This window comes from Sciurus carolinensis, chromosome 9 (genome assembly GCF_902686445.1).
Source record: "Sciurus carolinensis chromosome 9, mSciCar1.2, whole genome shotgun sequence".
NCBI classification, from domain to species: Eukaryota; Metazoa; Chordata; class Mammalia; order Rodentia; family Sciuridae; genus Sciurus; species Sciurus carolinensis.
The window spans coordinates 64,550,721-64,570,061 of record NC_062221.1 but is presented as its reverse complement, the minus strand read 5'-3'; the positions used below and the strand labels follow the sequence as shown (position 1 = coordinate 64,570,061).

General features: G+C 52.1%; 1 protein-coding gene and 1 pseudogene across 1 annotated transcript in view; one reads left to right on the top strand and one right to left on the bottom strand.

The window, feature by feature from the left end:
- Positions 1 to 18,841, top strand: part of Xxylt1 (xyloside xylosyltransferase 1) — a 158,185-nt gene extending 139,344 nt beyond the window's left edge. The window contains exon 4 of the mRNA XM_047564144.1: positions 17,322 to 18,841. Within this exon, the coding sequence (XP_047420100.1) occupies positions 17,322 to 17,718 (397 nt within the window). The 3' untranslated portion in view covers positions 17,719 to 18,841. The remainder of the gene's footprint in view (positions 1 to 17,321) is intronic.
- On the bottom strand, positions 8,703 to 9,516 carry LOC124992770 (tropomyosin alpha-3 chain-like; annotated as a pseudogene).
- Positions 18,842 to 19,341: the final 500 nt, after the last annotated feature.

Here is a 19,341-nt window from a genome sequence, read left to right as displayed (position 1 = left end):
TATCCCGGCAGCCGGCACACAGTAGATTTTCAATAAGCACTTCTTGAATTGATTAAAGTGCTAACCACCCCCCCACCCGCTGGCACTCTGTGTACCTTATCTTACAAGTAAGTCTCTTGAGGACCCTAAAGAAGCTATCGTCGCCTCGGTTTCACAGGTGACCATGAGCCGAGAGTTCACATGATTGGCCACAGGCTTCCTCTAGGAAGGCAGTCTTGAGACTTGAACCCAGGTCTCTGGCTCCACAGCCCTGCTCCAACCTGTGCGCTTGCTGGACAGAATTGGTCCCCACACATCTGATGTGTCCACTGAGACTCGCTGGCGCTCTTAGAACTCAGGAATGGCCTCAGTTCCAGGGGTGAGGGATGGGGAGCAGCTGAGACTTAAGATCTGTCAAGTTACATTGTTTCTGAACCAGACAGTTCACCTAAACCCCCAGCGATGTGCTCCCAGAGCCAACATGACTGGGATCCGAGCTGGTCTGTCAGGAGGACAGTGTTTTGTAAATTTTCTCCACATTCCCCTTCCCTACAAAGAAATAGAAAAGAAAGGAGACGGGGAGGGGAGGGGAAGAAAAGGAGGGAGGGCGGGAGGGAGCAGGAAAGAGCACAGCTGAGCAGCGAGGCTTCAGGGCTCAGTTCCTGTAACCTCTGGGGACCCCAACAAGTCAGGGCAAGCTAGGTGACTGGTGGGCTGAAGGCCAACTCTGGTTTGCTCAGGTGAGCTCTTTTATGCAAATGGCATTTAAGCAGCTACCCTCCCACGCACAGCCCTGGGCAGCCCTTGGATGAGGTGAGTTTAAAAAGTGACAAATAGGAATGTATCTCTCTGCCTCTTGGGTTGCCCACTCCACTGCACAGCAGAGGGCAGAGGTGAATGGGGGACTCCCTGGAGGCTGCTCTGGGAAGGTGAGGAGGCTGGCCTTGCAGGCTCCTGAGTGGAGCACAGGGTTAGTGCCCACAGCAGCTGGGCCATTGTAGTCAGCCAGTGGCTGATGAGGCCAGTGGAGGCCTGAGGATATTGGACCAAACCCCAGTCCATGGTAAATGGTCAGCATGAGCCCAAGCATGGGAGTAGTCTTGATGTATCAGTCCTGGACTTGGCTAGGACTGTCACCTACACAAATGGGGTCTCATAACCACCACCACAGGCCACATCTCATGGATTCTCAGTGGTGTGGGAGCTTGTGGAGCTGAGCCTCCGCCACCTCTCACCTGGCTGCGCAGCATAACTTGGAGCTGGGAGGGGGACCAGGAGGCTGGCACTGGTGCCAATCTTCATCCCAAAGAGGTAAGAGAGGTCAGAAAGGGGTGGACCAGTGAGGCTGGCAGTCTCTCTCTAGATCCCACAGTCCTCTGAACCATTCTGTGGGGACTTCACCAGGCCTTCTTTGGTCCCAAACATGAATTTTCAAGTAGTGGTTGTCTTCCTACCGACCTCATGCAAGATTTAAAGTGTGTGACTATTGGAGGTCCCATAGGGATTGCCTTTGCTTATGAGAAGGTCACACCCACATAGAAATTCTACAGTCACTCAGAGGAAGTGCACTTTGAGTTTTTCAGCATCTTGAGAGGATCTAGAGTGGCTGCCACTCTGGCCTCCTTTTCTCTCAGCTTCTGCTTCTAGGAGCTGCTCTCTAGGGCCCCATCAGAGAAACTTCCCTGCCTAGAGCCAAGTGCGCCATCTTGAGCATTGAGAACTGCTGTCCCATCCAGAGCGGGCTCCACAGGACAAGAGCATCTGTGTAATCCTTGTTGGTGTCCCTGTGCCCTGTGTGGCCTGGTTTCAAAGGCTGTGGAGTCCTGTGATTGTGGGTCACGGTGAGCGTTTTACTGAGACTATCCTTGGGTGGTTGAAAGTCATTAGAATATGACAAGTGAGGAACAGTCAGCAAGGGCTGACCAGAGTATTTTAGGGAAAGAATTGGAAGTGCCATGACTTTAACAAGAGAATGATTTTCCTCTGAAAAGATCTGGAAAGCCTGAGACAAAACAAGCCAGGGCTGCCGTCAGGTTGGTATAAGAAAGGCCATAGGCAGTTTTGTGGGGCCGTAGTGAGGGTGCAAGCATATCTGCGCGTGCGCGTGCAGGTCGTGTGTGTGTGTGTGTGTGTGTGTGTGTGTGTGTGTGTGTGTGTAGGCATGTCCTGTTGGGTCCCAGCCGGGTGACATTGCAAAGTTGCTTCTATTCTCTGTGTTCACAGGTGACTTCTGCAGGTTTCTTCAGCTATAAGGTTTTGGATGTGGGACAGGGCAGACTTGGAAGTGACTTTGTGCCTTCACCTGCACCTGAGGCAGGGACACACTGGCCGCCTCTGGCTGTCTTCCAACCCTGCCAGAGCCTTCTCAGTGGTTGGAACTATCTTGGTAAAATTTAGACTCATCTCCTGTCTTCTTTTCCACCAGCCAGATCTTCCCTGAGAAGAAAAGCCCTCAGTGAACTCATTCTCTGAAGTTATTTCTCACTCCAGCTCTGAACTTAGCAAGAGCTCACCCTGTAGGAGCTCCATGTTGCTGTGCCCCCCACCGCCAGCCCGAAGCAAAATGCCAAGCTGGAAGGTCACTTCTTCCTATCCTACAACTTTCCCTCTGGGCCTGGCCTTACAGGAGGGCTGTGTGACCCTGGGCATATTACTTAAGCCCTTTGCGCCTCCATTCCCTCATCTGTAAGTTGGCAGTAATTCTGGCCACAATGGCTGCCATGAGGGGTTGAGGTGATACATGTGAAGCTGATTACCAGAGCCCTGGCCACTGCTCTCCCTGCCCCTTCCTTGTTTCAGACACAGGGCTTGGTTCACCACAGACTGTGAACAGATTTACTTTTGACTGGTGTGTCTGGACGGTCCTGACTTTGAGAAGGAGTGAGTAAGGAAAGAGGCCTCTTGTGTTGGGACACCCAAGTAGAGACTCCAGGGATCATCTCCATGGGGCAGGGGCTGGGCTTCCTGGCTGCGGCCGGTAGTTGTCCACCTGTGACCTGGGGAGGGGAGGTGTCCACAGCTCTGGTGGTGGTAGGACAGTGTGCCCATGGCTTAGGACACATAGGGAGAGGTCTTTCTTTAGAGCCACCCCCCACTTTCTCCTTACTGCTTGACTTCCACTCCCAGAGTTCTCTCTTTTTATGCCAAAACAACAAGGAAGGAAGTTCTGGGGAGACTGGAGCCTTTCCTGCACTGCCTGAACCTCCCTCCTGTTCCTGCCCAGCTGCCCAGACAGTGAGGGAGAGAAGATGGCAGATGTGAGCCACCATCCAATGAGACCTCCATGGAGGGAGGGATGGAGACAGAAAACCAGGACTGGTCCACCTGTTTCCTAAAACTGGTACCTACAGACACAGGTGGACAAAACCTGGGACTCTGTAGAAACAAATCAGTATGGTGACCTCCAGTGTGCTGCCCCGACATACCAGCTCATGGCTGAGAGGCTTATTGAAAACCACATACTGGACAAGTAGGGGACTTTGTTGACAAATGTTGACAAGCAAGTAACTAAAAACAAAACAAAACCCATCAGAACCTACATTGTACTTGCATGCTGGTGGCACATTTAAAGAGACCCACCTCTGGAGTTTGGTGATCACTAGGTTCCCTTGAAGTTTACCCCTGCAAGCTTCATGACTGGCGAATCCTAGTCCTGACAGAACCAGAGCATTTCAGAACGGAAAAGGGTCCTCAAGCTGAGTAGCCCCTTGAACAGGAACAGGAACTGAGGCCCCTGAGGGGAAGTGGCTTGGCCAAAGTCACTTTGCTGGTGGGTGTGTAACCTGTGCCTGCTCAGATGGCAGGGGGAGTGTGTGTGTGTGTGTGTGTGTGTGTGTGTGTGTGAGAGAGAGTGAGAGAGAGCTATTCAAAACTGCTTCTCACTGAACTTGATGCATGTCTATGGCTTCCATGATCTCATCCAGATATGTTGAGCAATTCACCTGCATTATCTCATAAAAATCCTCCAGTGACCTTGTTTATAGCTGAGAAGCTGGAAGAACAGAGAGTTGTAGTACCTTTTCCAGGATTGTAAGCAGAGGATCAGGAAGTAAACCCTGGCCTGGGACCTCCTGACCCCAGAAGCCACATTTTTACTGCCCACGTCCATGGTACTTTCTTTCCATGCAGTGGGAATCTAATACATACCTCCCCCTTGGCCCTCCCTTCCCTCGCACTCCACCTGATTGCTGATCTCTGGCAGTGAGAGGTGACAGTGCTGGGCCCTCCCTCCTGGCACTCTTGAGCATGCTGCTTCCAGGAAGCATCTCCCCAGGGGTCTGCCCAGGGCTGTGACAAAGTGAGAAGGTGCAGCAAGCATTAGCATAGAATCTGTATAAAATGTGCAAGTTGCTATGCCACCTGTTTTATGATTATTTTCAGAATAAAATGAAGTCATTGTTAGTCTTGTAATCTTTATCTCCTTATTAAAATGCTGAAAGTCTCTTTTTTCCCCCTGAGTGTATGTCCTCGGGGTAGCAACCTCACCATTCCTAGGGAGCTTGTCAAAAATGCAGCACATCTGGGAAGGACTCCCCTTGACATCCTATCACTGTACCCCACAGTGCCTTGCTCTGTGCCTGTGAGTAGGAGATTCAGTTTTGGGTCAGTGTGCCAATTACTCTTTTTACCTTGACTGAGACCCATGCCACAGATGTTCAGGACAGCAAATAGAGGCAGCCCAAGGTGCAAGTCGGCTTAAATGGAAGGGGCCTGAGAAGCCACACACATTGCTGCAGCCTGCTCACTCTTGCTGTGGAACCATGCCACCCTGTGCCTTTGTGCCCAGGGAGCTCCACTGGGACACCCATCCCCTTTGGCTCTTGAGTGCAACACCCCATCTGTGAGGGTGAGAGTGCTGGTGTGCATGAATTGAGTTCAGCTGGGGACACGAGGTTAAATTCCACACACACCCCTCCCTTCCACCCTTCCCGCTCCTGCTGTGTTCTGCTCACTGTCCCAGAAAACACTTCACCATGTGTTCCAAGCACTCTCTCTTGTGACCTCTATGCTGTGGGGCTGTTGGAAGCAATGAGCCAGTTCTGAAGGTGACTCTCTGACTTTGGCTTCTCTCTGACCAGCATCCCTCCCCTCAGCCTACACTTAGGGAAGGGCAGCGTCAGGGCTCCGAGCCGGGGACTGACTGCCCAGGCCTGGCCCAGCGCGCAGGTCTCCACAGCCCTGGCTCTCGGTCAGGCCCTGGGGCTCCCGCCGGAATTGAGCTGCTCCCTGACAGTGACAGAAAAGCCCCAGCAGGAGCTGGGGGTCTTCCAGCCAGTGCTAGAAGGGTATTGTCCAAACGGTTAGGCCTGCCTGGGTCAGGGTCCATCTGGGCTCCTTCATGCCTAGTCTGTGTCACACGGGGCATCTCACTGTAGCAATTCAGGGTTCTTGGGGCCAGCTCTTCTGCCTCAGCTCCTCCTTCCTCGCCTTGAGGGAGTCCGTGCTCCCTCTAGTGTCTCAACTCACAGGCAGACCCGGGGCACAGTCTCCTCTCTTCAACTGGCTTTCTTGTTTCCTTCTTTCCTTCTGCCTTTCTTCATTCTTTCCTCCCTCTCTCCACACCTCCACCCTGGGCAGAGAACTTCCTTAGTTCTGGGCATCAAATCTAGGGGTGCCCTACCACTGAGCTACAGCCCCAGTCCTATCTATCTATCTATCTATCTATCTATCTATCTATCTATTGATCAATAGATCTATCAATCTATCTATTTAAATTATGAGACAGGTTCTCACTCAATTTTCCAGGCTGGCCTTCCACTTGTGATCCTTCTGTCTCAGCCTGCCAAGTAGCTGGGACTACAGGTTTGAGCCACCACATTCAGCTCCTTAGCTGCCTTTCTAAACTATTATTCCAGCACCTTCTTCAACTTTCTCCTCATTTACATTTTTACCCTAGTTTTAGAATTTCTAAGTCCTTTGTTTGTTCATTTATTCATTCATTCATTCGTCTATCCATTTGAAACCAACAATTCTGAGGGCCTTTCTGTCAGTTAGATGCAGTAAGACATAAAGATGAATGAGGGACATTCCAGTTACCAGCCCATTTCCCCACACTCATGCCCTCAGGACTCTGGCAAATCCTTTTATTCCTCTGTTATCGATTGCTGATGGTATTGATGGTGTGACCCAGAGGCCCTGTACCTAACTCTTCCTCAAACCCTGTGCACACCCCAGCCCTTCTTCACCCCTCACCCTCCTGATCTCTCACTATCCCTAACTTCAGATGTGCCCCAACGTACCCCTCTTCTTGTCACCTCCTCTGCCTGGCTCCTCCATTCTTCCTGATCTTGGGAAATGTTTTCTCTCTGCCTCAGCTTCTTCACTGAAAGCTGGAGACCATGGGACTGACCTTATTTGGTCATTCAAATATGGGAGCTCATACAGTTAGGTACTTAAACAGGGCCTGACACATAAGTGCTCACTAAATAGTAACCATCTCTGTTGTCATTCCTGCCCTTTCCCCCAATACTTCTCTCCTTGTCTGTCCTTCTCTGGCATGTGCATTCCTTTCCTCCCTCTGCCCTCCCTTTGCAGAGAGGTGCCATCTGCCTTCTCTGTGTCCATTCTCTGCTATTCATGCGCTCCCAGTACAACATGCCTGGCTTCTTGGTCTTTACCACCTACCTCTGCCAAAGGTCACTGTGACCTCCTGCACATGACCAAGTTCTCACCCTCTATAGCTTTCAGCCTGTGGTGAGATGCTCAGGCCAATTAGACCATAGAGAGTGCCAAGAAGATCCTGGAGCATCTGCTGATGTGGAGAATGGGAAGATTTGGGCCCAGAGTCCCAAGGGGCCATGAGAAGGTTCCAGAGAGTAAAAGTAGGGTATTGTTGTCACAGAGGGATCTGTCTCAGCTCTCGATCACTGGAGCAGGATGCCTCTGGGGTAAGGTTCATGGAGGGCTCAGTGTGTAGCACAAATGGGGTTTGAAGACCTGTGGCCAAGGCGAGGGAAAGGAGGAGAGGGTGCCCTTAGGGATGGGGCAGAGGAAGAGGATGTGGGTGGTGGGCAGCAATGATGGGCAAGGAGGTGCCAGACTGCAGCTGCAGGGCTGGGATAGATGGTGGGAAGGCAGCTGTGGACTTGGGAGTGGGGTCCTGTGCATCCCTAGGATCAGGGAGAGTGCAGCAGGATTGCTCTCTATTTGGAGGGGGGATTGAGGTCTTTGGTGTGTCATTCTGTCACAGTCAGAGCTTTTGATTGAGAGGCAGAGTGGGCCTTTTACACGCACATGTGTGCTCCCTATCTCCTGCTACGTGATGTTTGCAGCACCCTGGGACTCTCAGCAATAGGGCCATCACCAAATGAGGCCCCTAGACTGCTTACACCTCTAGAACTGTGAGCCAAAACAAACCTTTTTGTTTTTAATTTTGGAAACAGGCAATTTGTTTTTTGGTTTGTTTGTTTGTTTTGGAGGAATTGGTTCTTTATTTCAAAGGGATACTTGTCAACATTCAGAATCAAAACACTATTGATTTCTCTTTCTCCTAAATGCCCCAAAGAGACCATAGCAAAGGAGGGTACATTAAGCCAATAAGCTACAGGATGTGCACTTGACAGGCATCACAGAAACCTCAGCCCAACATGGAGTTGGTGAGGAAAGAAACTGAAAGATTTGTACACTGCCCTCCCACACTGTAGAGAACTCTCACCGCCAGATGGGGTGGCCAGATACCTCAACCCCCAAAAAGCAAAGTTTCAAAATAATATAAAAATTTAAAATGTTGTACATAAACTCCAACCCTGACTGATACAAACACAATGAGATGGCAGAATGTGACAGCAGATTCAGACACAGACAAGGGTGATGAGTTTCAGATGACCAAGTCAGTGACAAAAACATAACCTTCTTTCTTCAAGGCAACAGGAGAGCAATTTAGCAGCTACCTCCACAATAAGGGGCGATCTCAGGGCTGAAGATCTAACTCAGTGCTAGAGCCCATGCCTAACACGTGCCAGGCCCTGGGTTCAATTCCCAGCACCACAAAAAAATAAAATAAAATAAAAAAATATATACATATATATGTATGTGTGTGTGTATATATATATATATATATATATATATATATAAAATTTTAAAAATATTGGAAGTTTCCCCATCTTAATGTATTGATTTCTAATGGGAAAAGTAAAAAATGAAAAGAGTCTTCCAAGGAAACCTTAAAGCCAATGCCAATAAAACAAAACAAACAAACAAAACCCCATACCGGAATAGCACAGGTTTTGGTCTTTGGCCAACTTCTCCTGGAATGGCCTGTGTGGTTTGGCTGGTACTTTGTGCACAGCAAGAAGGTTTCCTATAGCAAAGTCTTTCCCTGGGCTGTTTGACCCATACCTTTTTTCTTCTATGAAGAGAATATGAATTAGGCTGAGAAGTTACCTTCCAAAAGTGAGAAAGGAATTAGCTTGCTGTCTCAGAGGTGTGGGACTATTTGGAATGGTTGCTATTATAATTTAAAAAAAAAAAAGTAATTACAAAATGTGGACATCACAACATGGTTTTAAAATCACTTAGCTTAGCGCTCATTCCTTACATGTTTCTGAAGGTTGTTAGGCTCTAGCCCAGCAGGAATCTCTGGGAAGAGGCAGAAACATTTTGGTGAAAGAGACAAGTGGTTGGAGGTTGTGGTCTACTGAAAGGAGAAAGTAGCCTCCACGTTGAAGATCAACCCTTGGTTTCAAGGTCAGCCTCAGGCTGGCTGGCCTCAGCCAGAGTCAGGCTCAGAGGCAGAGCCCAGGGCCTGGAGCTCTGCCTCTCATTCTGTCCAGCGGTCTGGCCCAGCATCCTTCATGCATAGGGGTCTCCCCTTTGTTGCACTTCGGCTTCTCTTCCAGATCATCAGTTGTCTTTTCCAGTTTGGCTACCGTCTCCCAGCAAACTCAGCACTGGTCTCTGCCTCCTTGAGTTTGTCAGTAAGAATCTTTGTCTCCTTTTGAGAGTACTTTTCCTCAGCAGCACTCACACACTTCAGGTTCTGGTCCATCAATCTGATCTGCTCATTCATCTCTGGGCAGTGGGACTCTTGACAGCTCATCTCATTCCTCCATGTGTCCCAGGTCTCCTTCAATAATCACCAAGTTATGAGCCACCTCTTCATTCTTCCTGTCTGCTTCTCTGTGGTGTGCTCAGCCTCTTCGAGTTGGATTTCCAGTGGTCCATCTTTTCTTCATCTTTTAGGGCCCGTCTTCACTAACCTTCCTACCTCTCATTCTCATCAGCAGCTTTCCCCCCTTCCTCCAACTTTTGCAGGGCAATAGCCAGGCACCCCTGAGCATGTCCAGCTCCCCTTCAACAAGATGGGTCCTCAGGTTCAAGGAGGCCACCAGCCTTAGCCTGTACCCTGGCCACCTATCTTCCACTACTTGTGTCTCCTCTGTCATTGGCCTGCTACTGCAGAAGCTGGATCTTATGCTTCACTGCCTTGAGGGTGGCGATCCCGGCCAGGGTGCCCACCTGGCTGCTTATTGCTCTCTGGCTTCTGACTCCTCTGCATGGCATTACAGCCACTTCTCCAAAACAGGCGATTTGTATCATAGGTGCAAGGTTTTACAGCGCATCATTCAGGTAGAGAAGGCCCAAAGAAGGACCATTTTGGAAGAGAATGAAGAGGTGGGAGAGGAAGGCTGGTTGGAGGCACTTCACTCAGGTACCTGGCTTACAGAGCTAGGTGACAAATGGTTGATGTGGGCACAGGGGGCCTGCAGATTCAACTGGAAGCTTCATGTGGCTTTTGGTTCCTCCAAGATCCCCACAGCAGAAAAAAGACCCCAAGCCTGATTCTGTACCTGCCATGTCGGTTGTGAGTGTAGGAGACAGGTGGCTGGGGTACACCAAGGCCATATATCTTTCCTGGCTCTTCTTATCACCATTCTTCTTGCTGGCACCAGTAGAGACCGAATGGGACATTCAGCTTGCCCTCTGCCCAGATCCATTCCTCCCAGCCTTTGCTGTCATTAGCTCTGTCCTCCTTAAAGGAAGCCACTGCCCTCCAAGCTCCCCACCAGAGTCCAGCCCAGGTGGGGCACCTCCGTGCACTGCAGCTGTGTGTGGGATTGAGTGACAGTGAACTTCCCAGGCCCCACAGCTCCAGGGACAGGTGTGGGAAGAAGTCTGAGTGACCAAGACACCCGGACAGGCTGGGCAGGGGGAGCTGTGGGTCAGGAGACAAGCCTGCTCACTGGGTGTGTGAGAAGAGGCTGATACTTTGGAGGAAGGTCACACCTCCTGAGGGCTCAGAGCAGCAGCTCAGGGCCCTGGCTGGGCCTGGCCCAGGTTGACCAGTTTTCCAGAAGACTCTGGAGAAGAGGAGGCTCACAGGTACTTGGAGTCCCATCTCATAGTGGGTCAGAGGCCTTGCTGTCAGAGCTGTTTGTCCTCCAGGAGTCTAGCACCATGCTAGTTTCTAGTCCCACAGAGATGAATTGGTCATAGCAGGGGCAGTTTGGGGAACCAGACAGACAATGTAGGTCACCTTTATCATGCCAAACTCACAGGGCAGGAAGATATGTTGAAACAGAAACCTCCAGACTGGCTGAGGTGCCGCCACGCCCCGAGAGGATCCTGGCAGGCAGCCCTCTGTGCACATTGGCCCTTCTATGGCTGAGCACCCATGGTGACAGGCAGGGCCACTCCCTATGGGCACGGGGCTGGGCATAGTCTGCACTCCTCTGCTTCTAGAGGCCCACAGCTGCACTTTGGGGGATGTCACCCCTTCCCCATCCCCATCCCCAGGTTACTGATAAGCCTGGTAGCCCCCTCCAGGCTTCCAGGTTCCAGATTGCAGATCCTCTCTTGAGCCCACAGCTGCCACTGTGGGAGTTCCTGCGGGGGACCTTATCTCCCTGTAGTAGATGCCAGCGTCTCAGGGGTAGAGTGTGTTCTTGCTCCTCTATCTGCTGGGCACAGTGGGTACATGGCAAATGCTCAGGGGTTGCTGGCTGATCCCTCTTTTTATCAGGGGTCCTCTGGTTGCTCCTGCATGTCTCAGAGAACAAGGAGGTGTCACCATGTGGGCTTTGGACATCTGCCTGCTGGCTGACCCATGCCACTCCCCCAGGCCCGCGTTTCCGAGCTGCTCTGCCTTTCCCTTCTCTGGTCATGGATGCCAGCCTCCTTCTGACACCCTCCTGGACAGGGCCACCCAGCCCATCATGACTCATTCTCTCAGCTGACAGGGAATTTGCCAGCTCTGGACCCCACCATTGTCGTCAGGTGTGAGAACGAGGTGAAGGCGAGCTGCGTGTTGTGGGTTGGATTGAGTCCCCAGAATTCTGTATGCTCAAGTTCCAACCCCTGGCGCAGCAGAAGGCAACTTTACTTGGAAGTAGGGTCATCACAGGTGTAATTAAGATGGGTTTATTCTGGAGTAGAGTGGCCCCTAATCCAGTGATTTGTGACTTTATCAAAAGAGGAATGTGGGCACAAAGACACCTGCACACAGGGAGACAGCCCTGTGAAGAGGCCAGAGATTCCCAAAGCCAGGGGACAGCAGCAGCAGGTTCCTCCCAGGGCCTGACTGGCCCTGCCTTGCAGCCCCCAGAACTGTGAGGGGGTAAGTGCCTGTCCTTGGAGTTGACTTTGCTTTGGGGCCTGAGCACACTACCCCAGAGAGCTGGGTGGACTTGTGAGTAAAGAAGGTGCCCACTCTGCTGGTGCTAGGGCGGCTCCCTAGAAAGCTTGGCTCCTGTAAGAGCTGCACTCCAGTGCCCTGACTCAAATCTCCCCACCTCAGCTGAAGATCCTGATGGACAAAGTTCAAAGACACAGATTCTGGGAACACACACAACTGCCTTCCAATCCCTGGGCTGCCCCTAGTCTGTTCTGATCCTGTGTGTGGGTGGATGTTAATCGGGTCAATCAGCAGACAACACCTCCCTCTCACTCACCCTCTCCCTCAGACCTCCTTCCAGGTCCTGTCTCTTCCCTGAAGCTCCATTCCCAAGCTGGGCAGGTGGCACAGAGATGCCAGGAGTGTGCAGAACAGGGAATCTTGCAGGCTCCAGTGCAGGGAGAGGCCCCAAGGAAGCTGGAATGGAGGCTGCTCCTTCTGGAAGGGAGCACAGGGTCTGGAGGAAGCCTGTGTACACCTACAGGATGTCTGTTGTGTCTCTGTCCCCCAGACATCCTTTCCTCTTCTGTCAGGCTCCTGGTTTTAGCACCAAGGCTGACCCAAGCTCCACCCAGGGGTCCTTCAGGCTGGGAAGCAGAGGGCCTGCTGGCGCCTCTGTCCCTCAGCAAGGGATGTTGTGATTTGGAAACTCAGTTGCTGCCTGCAAACAGGACTGGTGCTTGCCACTAAACCTGTCTCTTATGAGGATCTACAAACAAGGGCAGGCACATACCCCACTAGCTGTCCTCTCCTCCTGCCACCCCACCCAAGCCCTGTCATTTGAGCACTCACTCCTTCCACCTGGGAATGTGTGAGGTGGAGGGGGCGACCTGTAGGACCGGAAAGCCTCGAGTGCTGCCTTCCTGTGCTGCAGGAGAGCTAGGTGGTGGTGGTGGTGGTGGTGGTAACAGTTGCCTTTTCTGAGCAGAGGAAATTGTGGACAAACATAAAGGATTTGCCTGGGAATGTGGGGTGTCCTACACTGCTCAAAGGGCCACCCACATCCCCAGGCAGGGCCATTTTCAACCTGAACTTCTTCATCTGTTAAATGGGAACGTGAACCAGGCATCTCTGGGTGTCTCCACATGCAGGTAGACTGTGCTTCTAGGAGGGGCTTCCTCAGTCCCATCACTAAATAGCCCAGTGACTTTGGGAACATTTCTTACCCTTGTCCAGCAGCACAGGACACCTAAGCAAGCTTCAGGCCCCGCTATCAAGGCATTCGAATGAGGGTCAGCTGTGACTGTTGGGCCTAGGGAAGTGGGCCGAGTAAGGCCTCACCGTGGTCCCACAGTCCCAGGAAGTTCACGCTCTCTCCTGGTTGACATCACAGGGCAGGTTTCTACACGGGGAGGGATCCATACCTGAGGGACTTAGCCTTCACTTGGGTAGGACCCTGGAATTAACCTGCGTCACTCGCCTGCTGGAGGGCATCCTGAGGGCCTCTGGACCAGAAACGTGCCCATGGGTGGATGGAACATGGGGCAGCCACTGAGGATTGCCCTTCACTCCTGCCCTTTCATCCCAAGGACTGAGGACTGGAAAACAGGAGCCCTTCCAAGGCAGACAGAGCTAATTGGGCCTGAACAGATGCGTGGACACAGGGGAAATAAGGTTCCCGGCTTCCAGGCTTCGCTGATTCGATGGCATGCAGGTGGCGAGCTTCCTCCCCGGGGAGTCCCAGCCTTGTGCTCACTAGAGACCTGCACTCAGGGCTGGCAGGCACTCAAGGGGAAAGCCCCAGCAAGGCACCGTGCCATGTTCCAGGCCTAACATGGAGCCTTCTTTGCCTACAGTCTGAACTCAGCCTGAGGCAGCACAGCTTCTAGAACCTTCCTGTGGACCTTCAGGCATGGGCTTGGGCTCAGCATGTGTTCCCATCCTTGCTTCTGACTTCTTGGAAGTGAAAGTGAAATCTGAGCCTCAGGGTCCAAGAAAGGCCACACAAGGAGAAAGTCATGAAAAGTCAGAGGCAGGGCCTGTGATTGAGGGTGGTGGGAAACCTGTGCTCTTTTCTGGGGAACATGAGTGTTAGATTCTCGGACCAGGTTCTCTAATTGGAAGCCCTGATTGCAGTGACTCTGCCTGTGGTCATGGGAAAGACTCCAGGGAGGAAGTGACTTGCTTTTCAAAATTATTTCAAATACCCCTTTCCATAAAGATGGATTTTCTTTATGAAGGCTAGTTCACTAGTTTTAATGGTCTTTTAAAATGATTATTAATTAAGATACACTCCACATAAAAATTTGGAAAATGCATCAATTCATAACCAGCAGAAAGGGCTTGAAGTTTCTTGATTTGTATTTTTCAAAAGGACTCACTGACATCTGGAAGGATCCAGTATTAACTGTGGGCCATCCACACAGGAAAAATCATTTCATGCCTGTTGGAATGATTTCCAAGGAGGGGGAGAAATCTTATCCCTTGTACTGTAGCTCCCCATATGACTGTGGAGGATGGGAACAAGGCACAGGCCCAAACTGAGACTATTAGAGCAAAGTGGCTAGATGTGGGCATAGGAAGTTAAACAAAGAAACTTCTGGAAGTTATAGGACTCAGAACTAGATACCCACATTCATACAGAGTTTTCCTGCAGCCTCAGAGTGTGAATCTGGCAGTGCCCATGAATATATATGGCCAGCCCAGGCCCCTGTGAACTGCCTCAGAACAGCTCTTGGGTCTGTCCCCCGAGCAGTGAAATGCCAGCCGTGGCCGCATCCCCTGATGGACTACCCCTGGTGCCCCGAGCCTTGGACTGTGCCAGCCAAGTTCAGAAGTGAGATAGAAATCCAAGTGCTGCTCCTTGGAACATTAGCTTCTGGGATCTGAGGCCGTCAGAAATAATGAAACCTCAGAGATTAGAATCTCTGATCTGGAAACACTGAGGACTTCAGTTCCCTCTCTGTTAAATGCAGACAGCAGTGTCTGGGAAGAGCGCTAGAGGACTTTGCAGCCCTCTGACTCGGGTGTGAGGAGCGGTGGCTGCCTTGGTAGGCCAGCGCCCATGGCCCCATGAGATAACCAGAGCACTCCTTGCATGAGCTCCGGCCCTTGCCCATCCCTGTATTGTATCATTCTCCCGAGCCTGAGTGAGTGTGGTTCAGCCAGGGAAGCACCTGCCATTCCCCAGAGTGCCCCCTGTGTTCTTCTAGGGTTGTTTGAACAATCATTTTGTGCTTCGAGAATCATCAGTTCCTTTTCAGGCTGTTTTTGCTTCAGTGGACACACTGGGAAATTTGGATTTCCAATTTCCTTTCTCTCCTTTGCTTCTAATGGTTCATAATGTGCTGATGCCCCAGTCCTGGCCCTTTGTTATAAAATGCCTGTTGGTCCTGCCTGAATGGCCGCACTGGGAATCATGTTCCCAGAGAGCCACCAGGGTTATGGCCTCCTCTCAGAGGATGTTCTGTCCTCCTCCCTTAGCCTCTGGCTTTCCTCCTGAGCCCAGCAAAGTCAATGCCAGGCCATCCTTTGATTGCTCCTCCCACAGGCAGGGAAGGGGTGGGGAGCCTGTGGGTCTTGGCCGCAGGTTGACAGGTACCCAGGGCAGTGGGTGGCCTGCCTGCCCCCAGCCTGGTGAAGGGCTAAAGGCATTTAGCATATCTGAGTACCCTTTCCGTGGGGGACGGAGCATCCAGGGAAGCCACAGGCTCAGCAGTGGTAACGCCGTGTCCTCGTCCGGCTCCCTGACTCCATATGCCACCAGAGGCTGTGCCATCTCACCCACACCTACTTTCCTTTGCCCCTTGTCAGTCACTTTGTCTTTCCTGAGGCCCTGCTGTGCCTGCCCCTGCATGGTGCCATGCCTAAGGAGGCTGGCCTCTCCAGCTGGGCCAGCTCTGCCCTCTTCTGGTCTGCTGGGAGGCAAGAGAGGGGAGGGTAGGCTGGGCGGAAGGGAGGTGGACTGGGACCCTCCTCTTGCTTCCTTTCTTCCTCTCTTCCTCTCTGGTAGATGCAGCTGTCCCCACCCCTCGACAGGTGAGTGGGTGAGTTGGTGGGGAGCACCCTGGGTGGCGGGTCCCTCCTCTGCCTTGCAGTGGTGGCTCAGGTCTGTTTGGTAGAATCCTCGCTTGAAGTTAACTGCTTGGAAGACATGGTAAAATGAACAAGCAGCTGCCAGATGCATCCCGAGTCTGGGGACCGTCACCTGAGGCTCCTGTGCCTGGGAGGATCACGGCATTCCGGTGTGCTCCAGCGCTTGTTTCCCCAGGCTGTTGTCGGCAGGCCTGTGCCAGCACCCTGTCCACTTGCGGCTGGATAACGGCTGAACTCAAACAATGAGCTGTGTGTTCTGCGGGGAGTGTCCCTCGGGAACGCTTCTCCCTCGCCAGGGTCAAGCTCTCCGCTCCCTTCGTGGTCGGCGAGGCCATGGGAAGGCGCGTCTCTTCCCCAACACGAGAAGTGCTTTGGAACTGGAGAATGAGCCTGCAGCAGGTGCCCTGGGTCCGGGCTCTGTTTGACTTTTACCAGGACTTGCGTGTCGCCACACAGATCCTGTCCTGCCATTGGTTGGGGACGGTATCTCTGTGGGACACAGAGGGGTGGCGTTTCCAGACAGGGGAGCAGGTGGGTGAGGCTGCAGTACCCTCCCTACCTGAGGACCCAGGTCCAGCCCTGCCCCTCACTGCCGGGAGCAGGGCTTCATCTCTGCTCCTTCCTCCACGGTGGGGCCGTGCTGCTTGGCCTCATCTCTGTGGCGTGGGCTCAGCTCCCCAGCCTCTCCTGCCCCCTCATGCAGCACATGAGTCCTTGCCACTAAGGAGGCTGGAGACCAGAGTGGCCAGCACTGTAACCATGTCACTCACAGGAGATTTCTAGTTCTTTCTTCCTTCCTCCAAAAGGAAGCATTTGGATGGAGGATGCAGACGGGTCTCTGTGGCTCTAACACATCATGCGCCTAGGTTGGGTTTCTAAATCTGCCATGGAGATTGACACTGAAGTGACAGCCCCTCCCAGTTAGCCACAGGCCTACTTGGGTCTCTATAGCTGCTTCACCCTAACTCATAGGTGTGTGTCCAGAGCAGTCTCAAGTCCCTGGCCCCTGCCCAGCTGCTCAGATGGTAGGCTTTGGATCTCCCTGAAGGAGGCTTGTTCCAGAGCAGAAAGTGGACTTCTTTCAGTCTGAGTTTGACTTCCTACCTCTTTCCCGCTTACCATTCAGGAGCTCCCCTCCTCTCTACCCACTTCCTCTTCAAGATCACAGACAAGGATAGAAAGTTGTGCCTGCATTGTTACCATTTGAAGAATAAGGACTTTGGAGCCAGATGTCTGAGTTTAGTCCCCGATTCTGCCTTTCCCAGCTGTGTGACTTTGGGCAAGTTACATAACCTCTCTGTGCCTCATTTTCCTCAACTGTGAAGTGAGGTGTCATCTCATAGAGCCCTCATCTCTTAGGGTTGTTGTGGGGAGCAAATAAGCTGACCTGGTGGCTAGCACATCCTAAATCTGTACAGGGAGATGTTACCTATGAGGAGGACCATGACGGTGATGGCACCAACATTGTCATCCTCAGGTGTCAACAGATGGTGGAATAGCACAGGGCTTGGAGTCAGGGGACCTGGCGTCAGGCTCCGGCTCTGCACTCCTTGGTGGTGGCATGTAGATTTCAGGCCTCAGAATGCCTGTTTCTGTAGCTGGGAACCGAGGTGAAGCGGCTGCGAGGCCCTGGCAACAGGGCTGGCAAGAGGGCTCACCTCCGATCGGGGCTAAGTCTCTTCTTTCCCTTTCACAGGCACACATTCTGGCAGTTCCGCCATGAGAACCCCACGACCAGGGTGGGGGGCCCTCCCCCCGATGGGCTCCCTGGCTTCAACAGCGGGGTGATGCTGCTGAGCCTGGAGGCCATGCGCCAGTCCACACTCTACGGCCGCCTGCTGGAGCCCGCCCACGTGCAGCAGCTGGCCAGCAAGTACCACTTCCGCGGCCACCTCGGGGACCAGGACTTCTTCACCATGATCGGCATGGAGCACCCCGAGCTCTTCCACGTTCTGGACTGCACCTGGAACCGGCAGCTGTGCACCTGGTGGAGGGACCACGGCTACAGCGACGTCTTTGAGGCCTACTTCCGCTGTGAGGGCCACGTCAAGATCTACCATGGGAACTGCAACACCCCCATCCCCGAGGACTAGGTGCATTTGTCCTGCCTGCTTCTGATCTGGGGCAGGCCCCAGGGAAGTATCAACTCCTGGAAGGACTCTGCAGAGACATCCTCCAGGATCATGCTGCTGCAGATCCTCCACCTGGCTGGTCACTGTCCTGAGGCCACCCAGTGAAGACTGGCCTTTGCGTTACTGGTGCTCAGGACCTTTTTCCTTCAGGGGACCAGGAATCAAGAAGCACGAACACATAGACATCTTCTTGTCTGCTAGTAAACAGCATATGAAGAGAAGGAAGGAAAGAAAGTGGTGCCCAGGTCCCCAAGGAACCAAATCCTTTGAGAAATTGCCTTTCTTGGACCAAATATAAATGTAAATTGGCAGGCTTCTATTTTGTGCGAGAGAACAAACAGTACCACTGTAGCTCCCACTGAGCTCTGAAGAAGTGAGCCCAGGTTTTAACAAGCAGTCCAGAGCTTAAGCTTCTGAAGGAGCCCCGACCTTCCACGTCCTGACCCCAGGAGCTGTGCGCTCCCTCAAGACACTTGCATGGCTTGACATAGGCTTCAAGATTGCTGCCTGTCTGGGGAAGGCCTCCAGGGCCAGCTGAGGCCCACATAAAATCTCCTTGCTGTGCCATTTACAGCTTTATCTCCCAGTCATGTCACAGAACCCCATTATCCCTTATCCATCCAAACCAACGCCAGGTGACCTGATTGTACTAAGAAGTCAAATCCACCATCAAAGAACAGAGACTGGCCACCCCAAGGACATGCAGTGCCATCGTGAGGCCTGGGAAGACTCATTCCAAAGAGTAGCCCAGCAGTTCCCAGGTGCAACTGGGTGCGCTCGGAAGGGGTGTAGCTCAGAGGCTTCTAATTATTCTAGTTTCTCTGTTTAAAAAAAAAAAGAAATCATTGTACTTTCCTGTCGTGCCACACCAGACCTGTACCTGAGTAAACATGAGAGCGTGCTTTTCTTTCCTCTTGTGAGGGCTTCTCCTGTAGGAAGTTGCAGGCCCTACTGGCCCATTTCGTAGTCGAACTGATGTCGTTGGGCAAGAAACATTGTGGGATTTTCATTTTATGTTAATTTTGTTTACTTTTTAATTTCTTTTCATCGTGGGTGAGAATAGCTAATAAATAATCTTTGAGAACACAATGGTTCCTGTTGTTTGTTCTCCAGTTTTCGGCCACATGAAACTTCTGAATGAGGAATGTGATCGGTATCATTCATGTCCCCTCTTCACCTGATTAGGTGATGCGGGCTCACAGTGGGTCTCCAGGGACCAAAGAGAGAGCACCCGGGAGGCGGGGTCTTGTACTCGGTTCACAACGTAGAATGATTTCATTCTGGGTGTTGGCGGGTCTGTCTGCTCCTGGGAGTGAAAAACAGCCCCCTCCTCGAGCTTCCTGTCCCAGCCCCCTGCTCCACCAGGCCCTGAGTGGATGAGCAGAGCACAATCTCCCAGTCCTGTGAGTGGCCGGCAGCCTGTTCTCTTGGTTACTCCATTTCTATTTATAGCTGCCAGCTATTGAGCGCCTGCTGCGTGGGAAGCCCTGTATGGGGGGATTTATATATGCTGTTGATTATGCTCATGAAAACCTCAGAAAGGTAGTTCTGATTCTAAAATTGATTGTAAGAAAATGTAAGAGA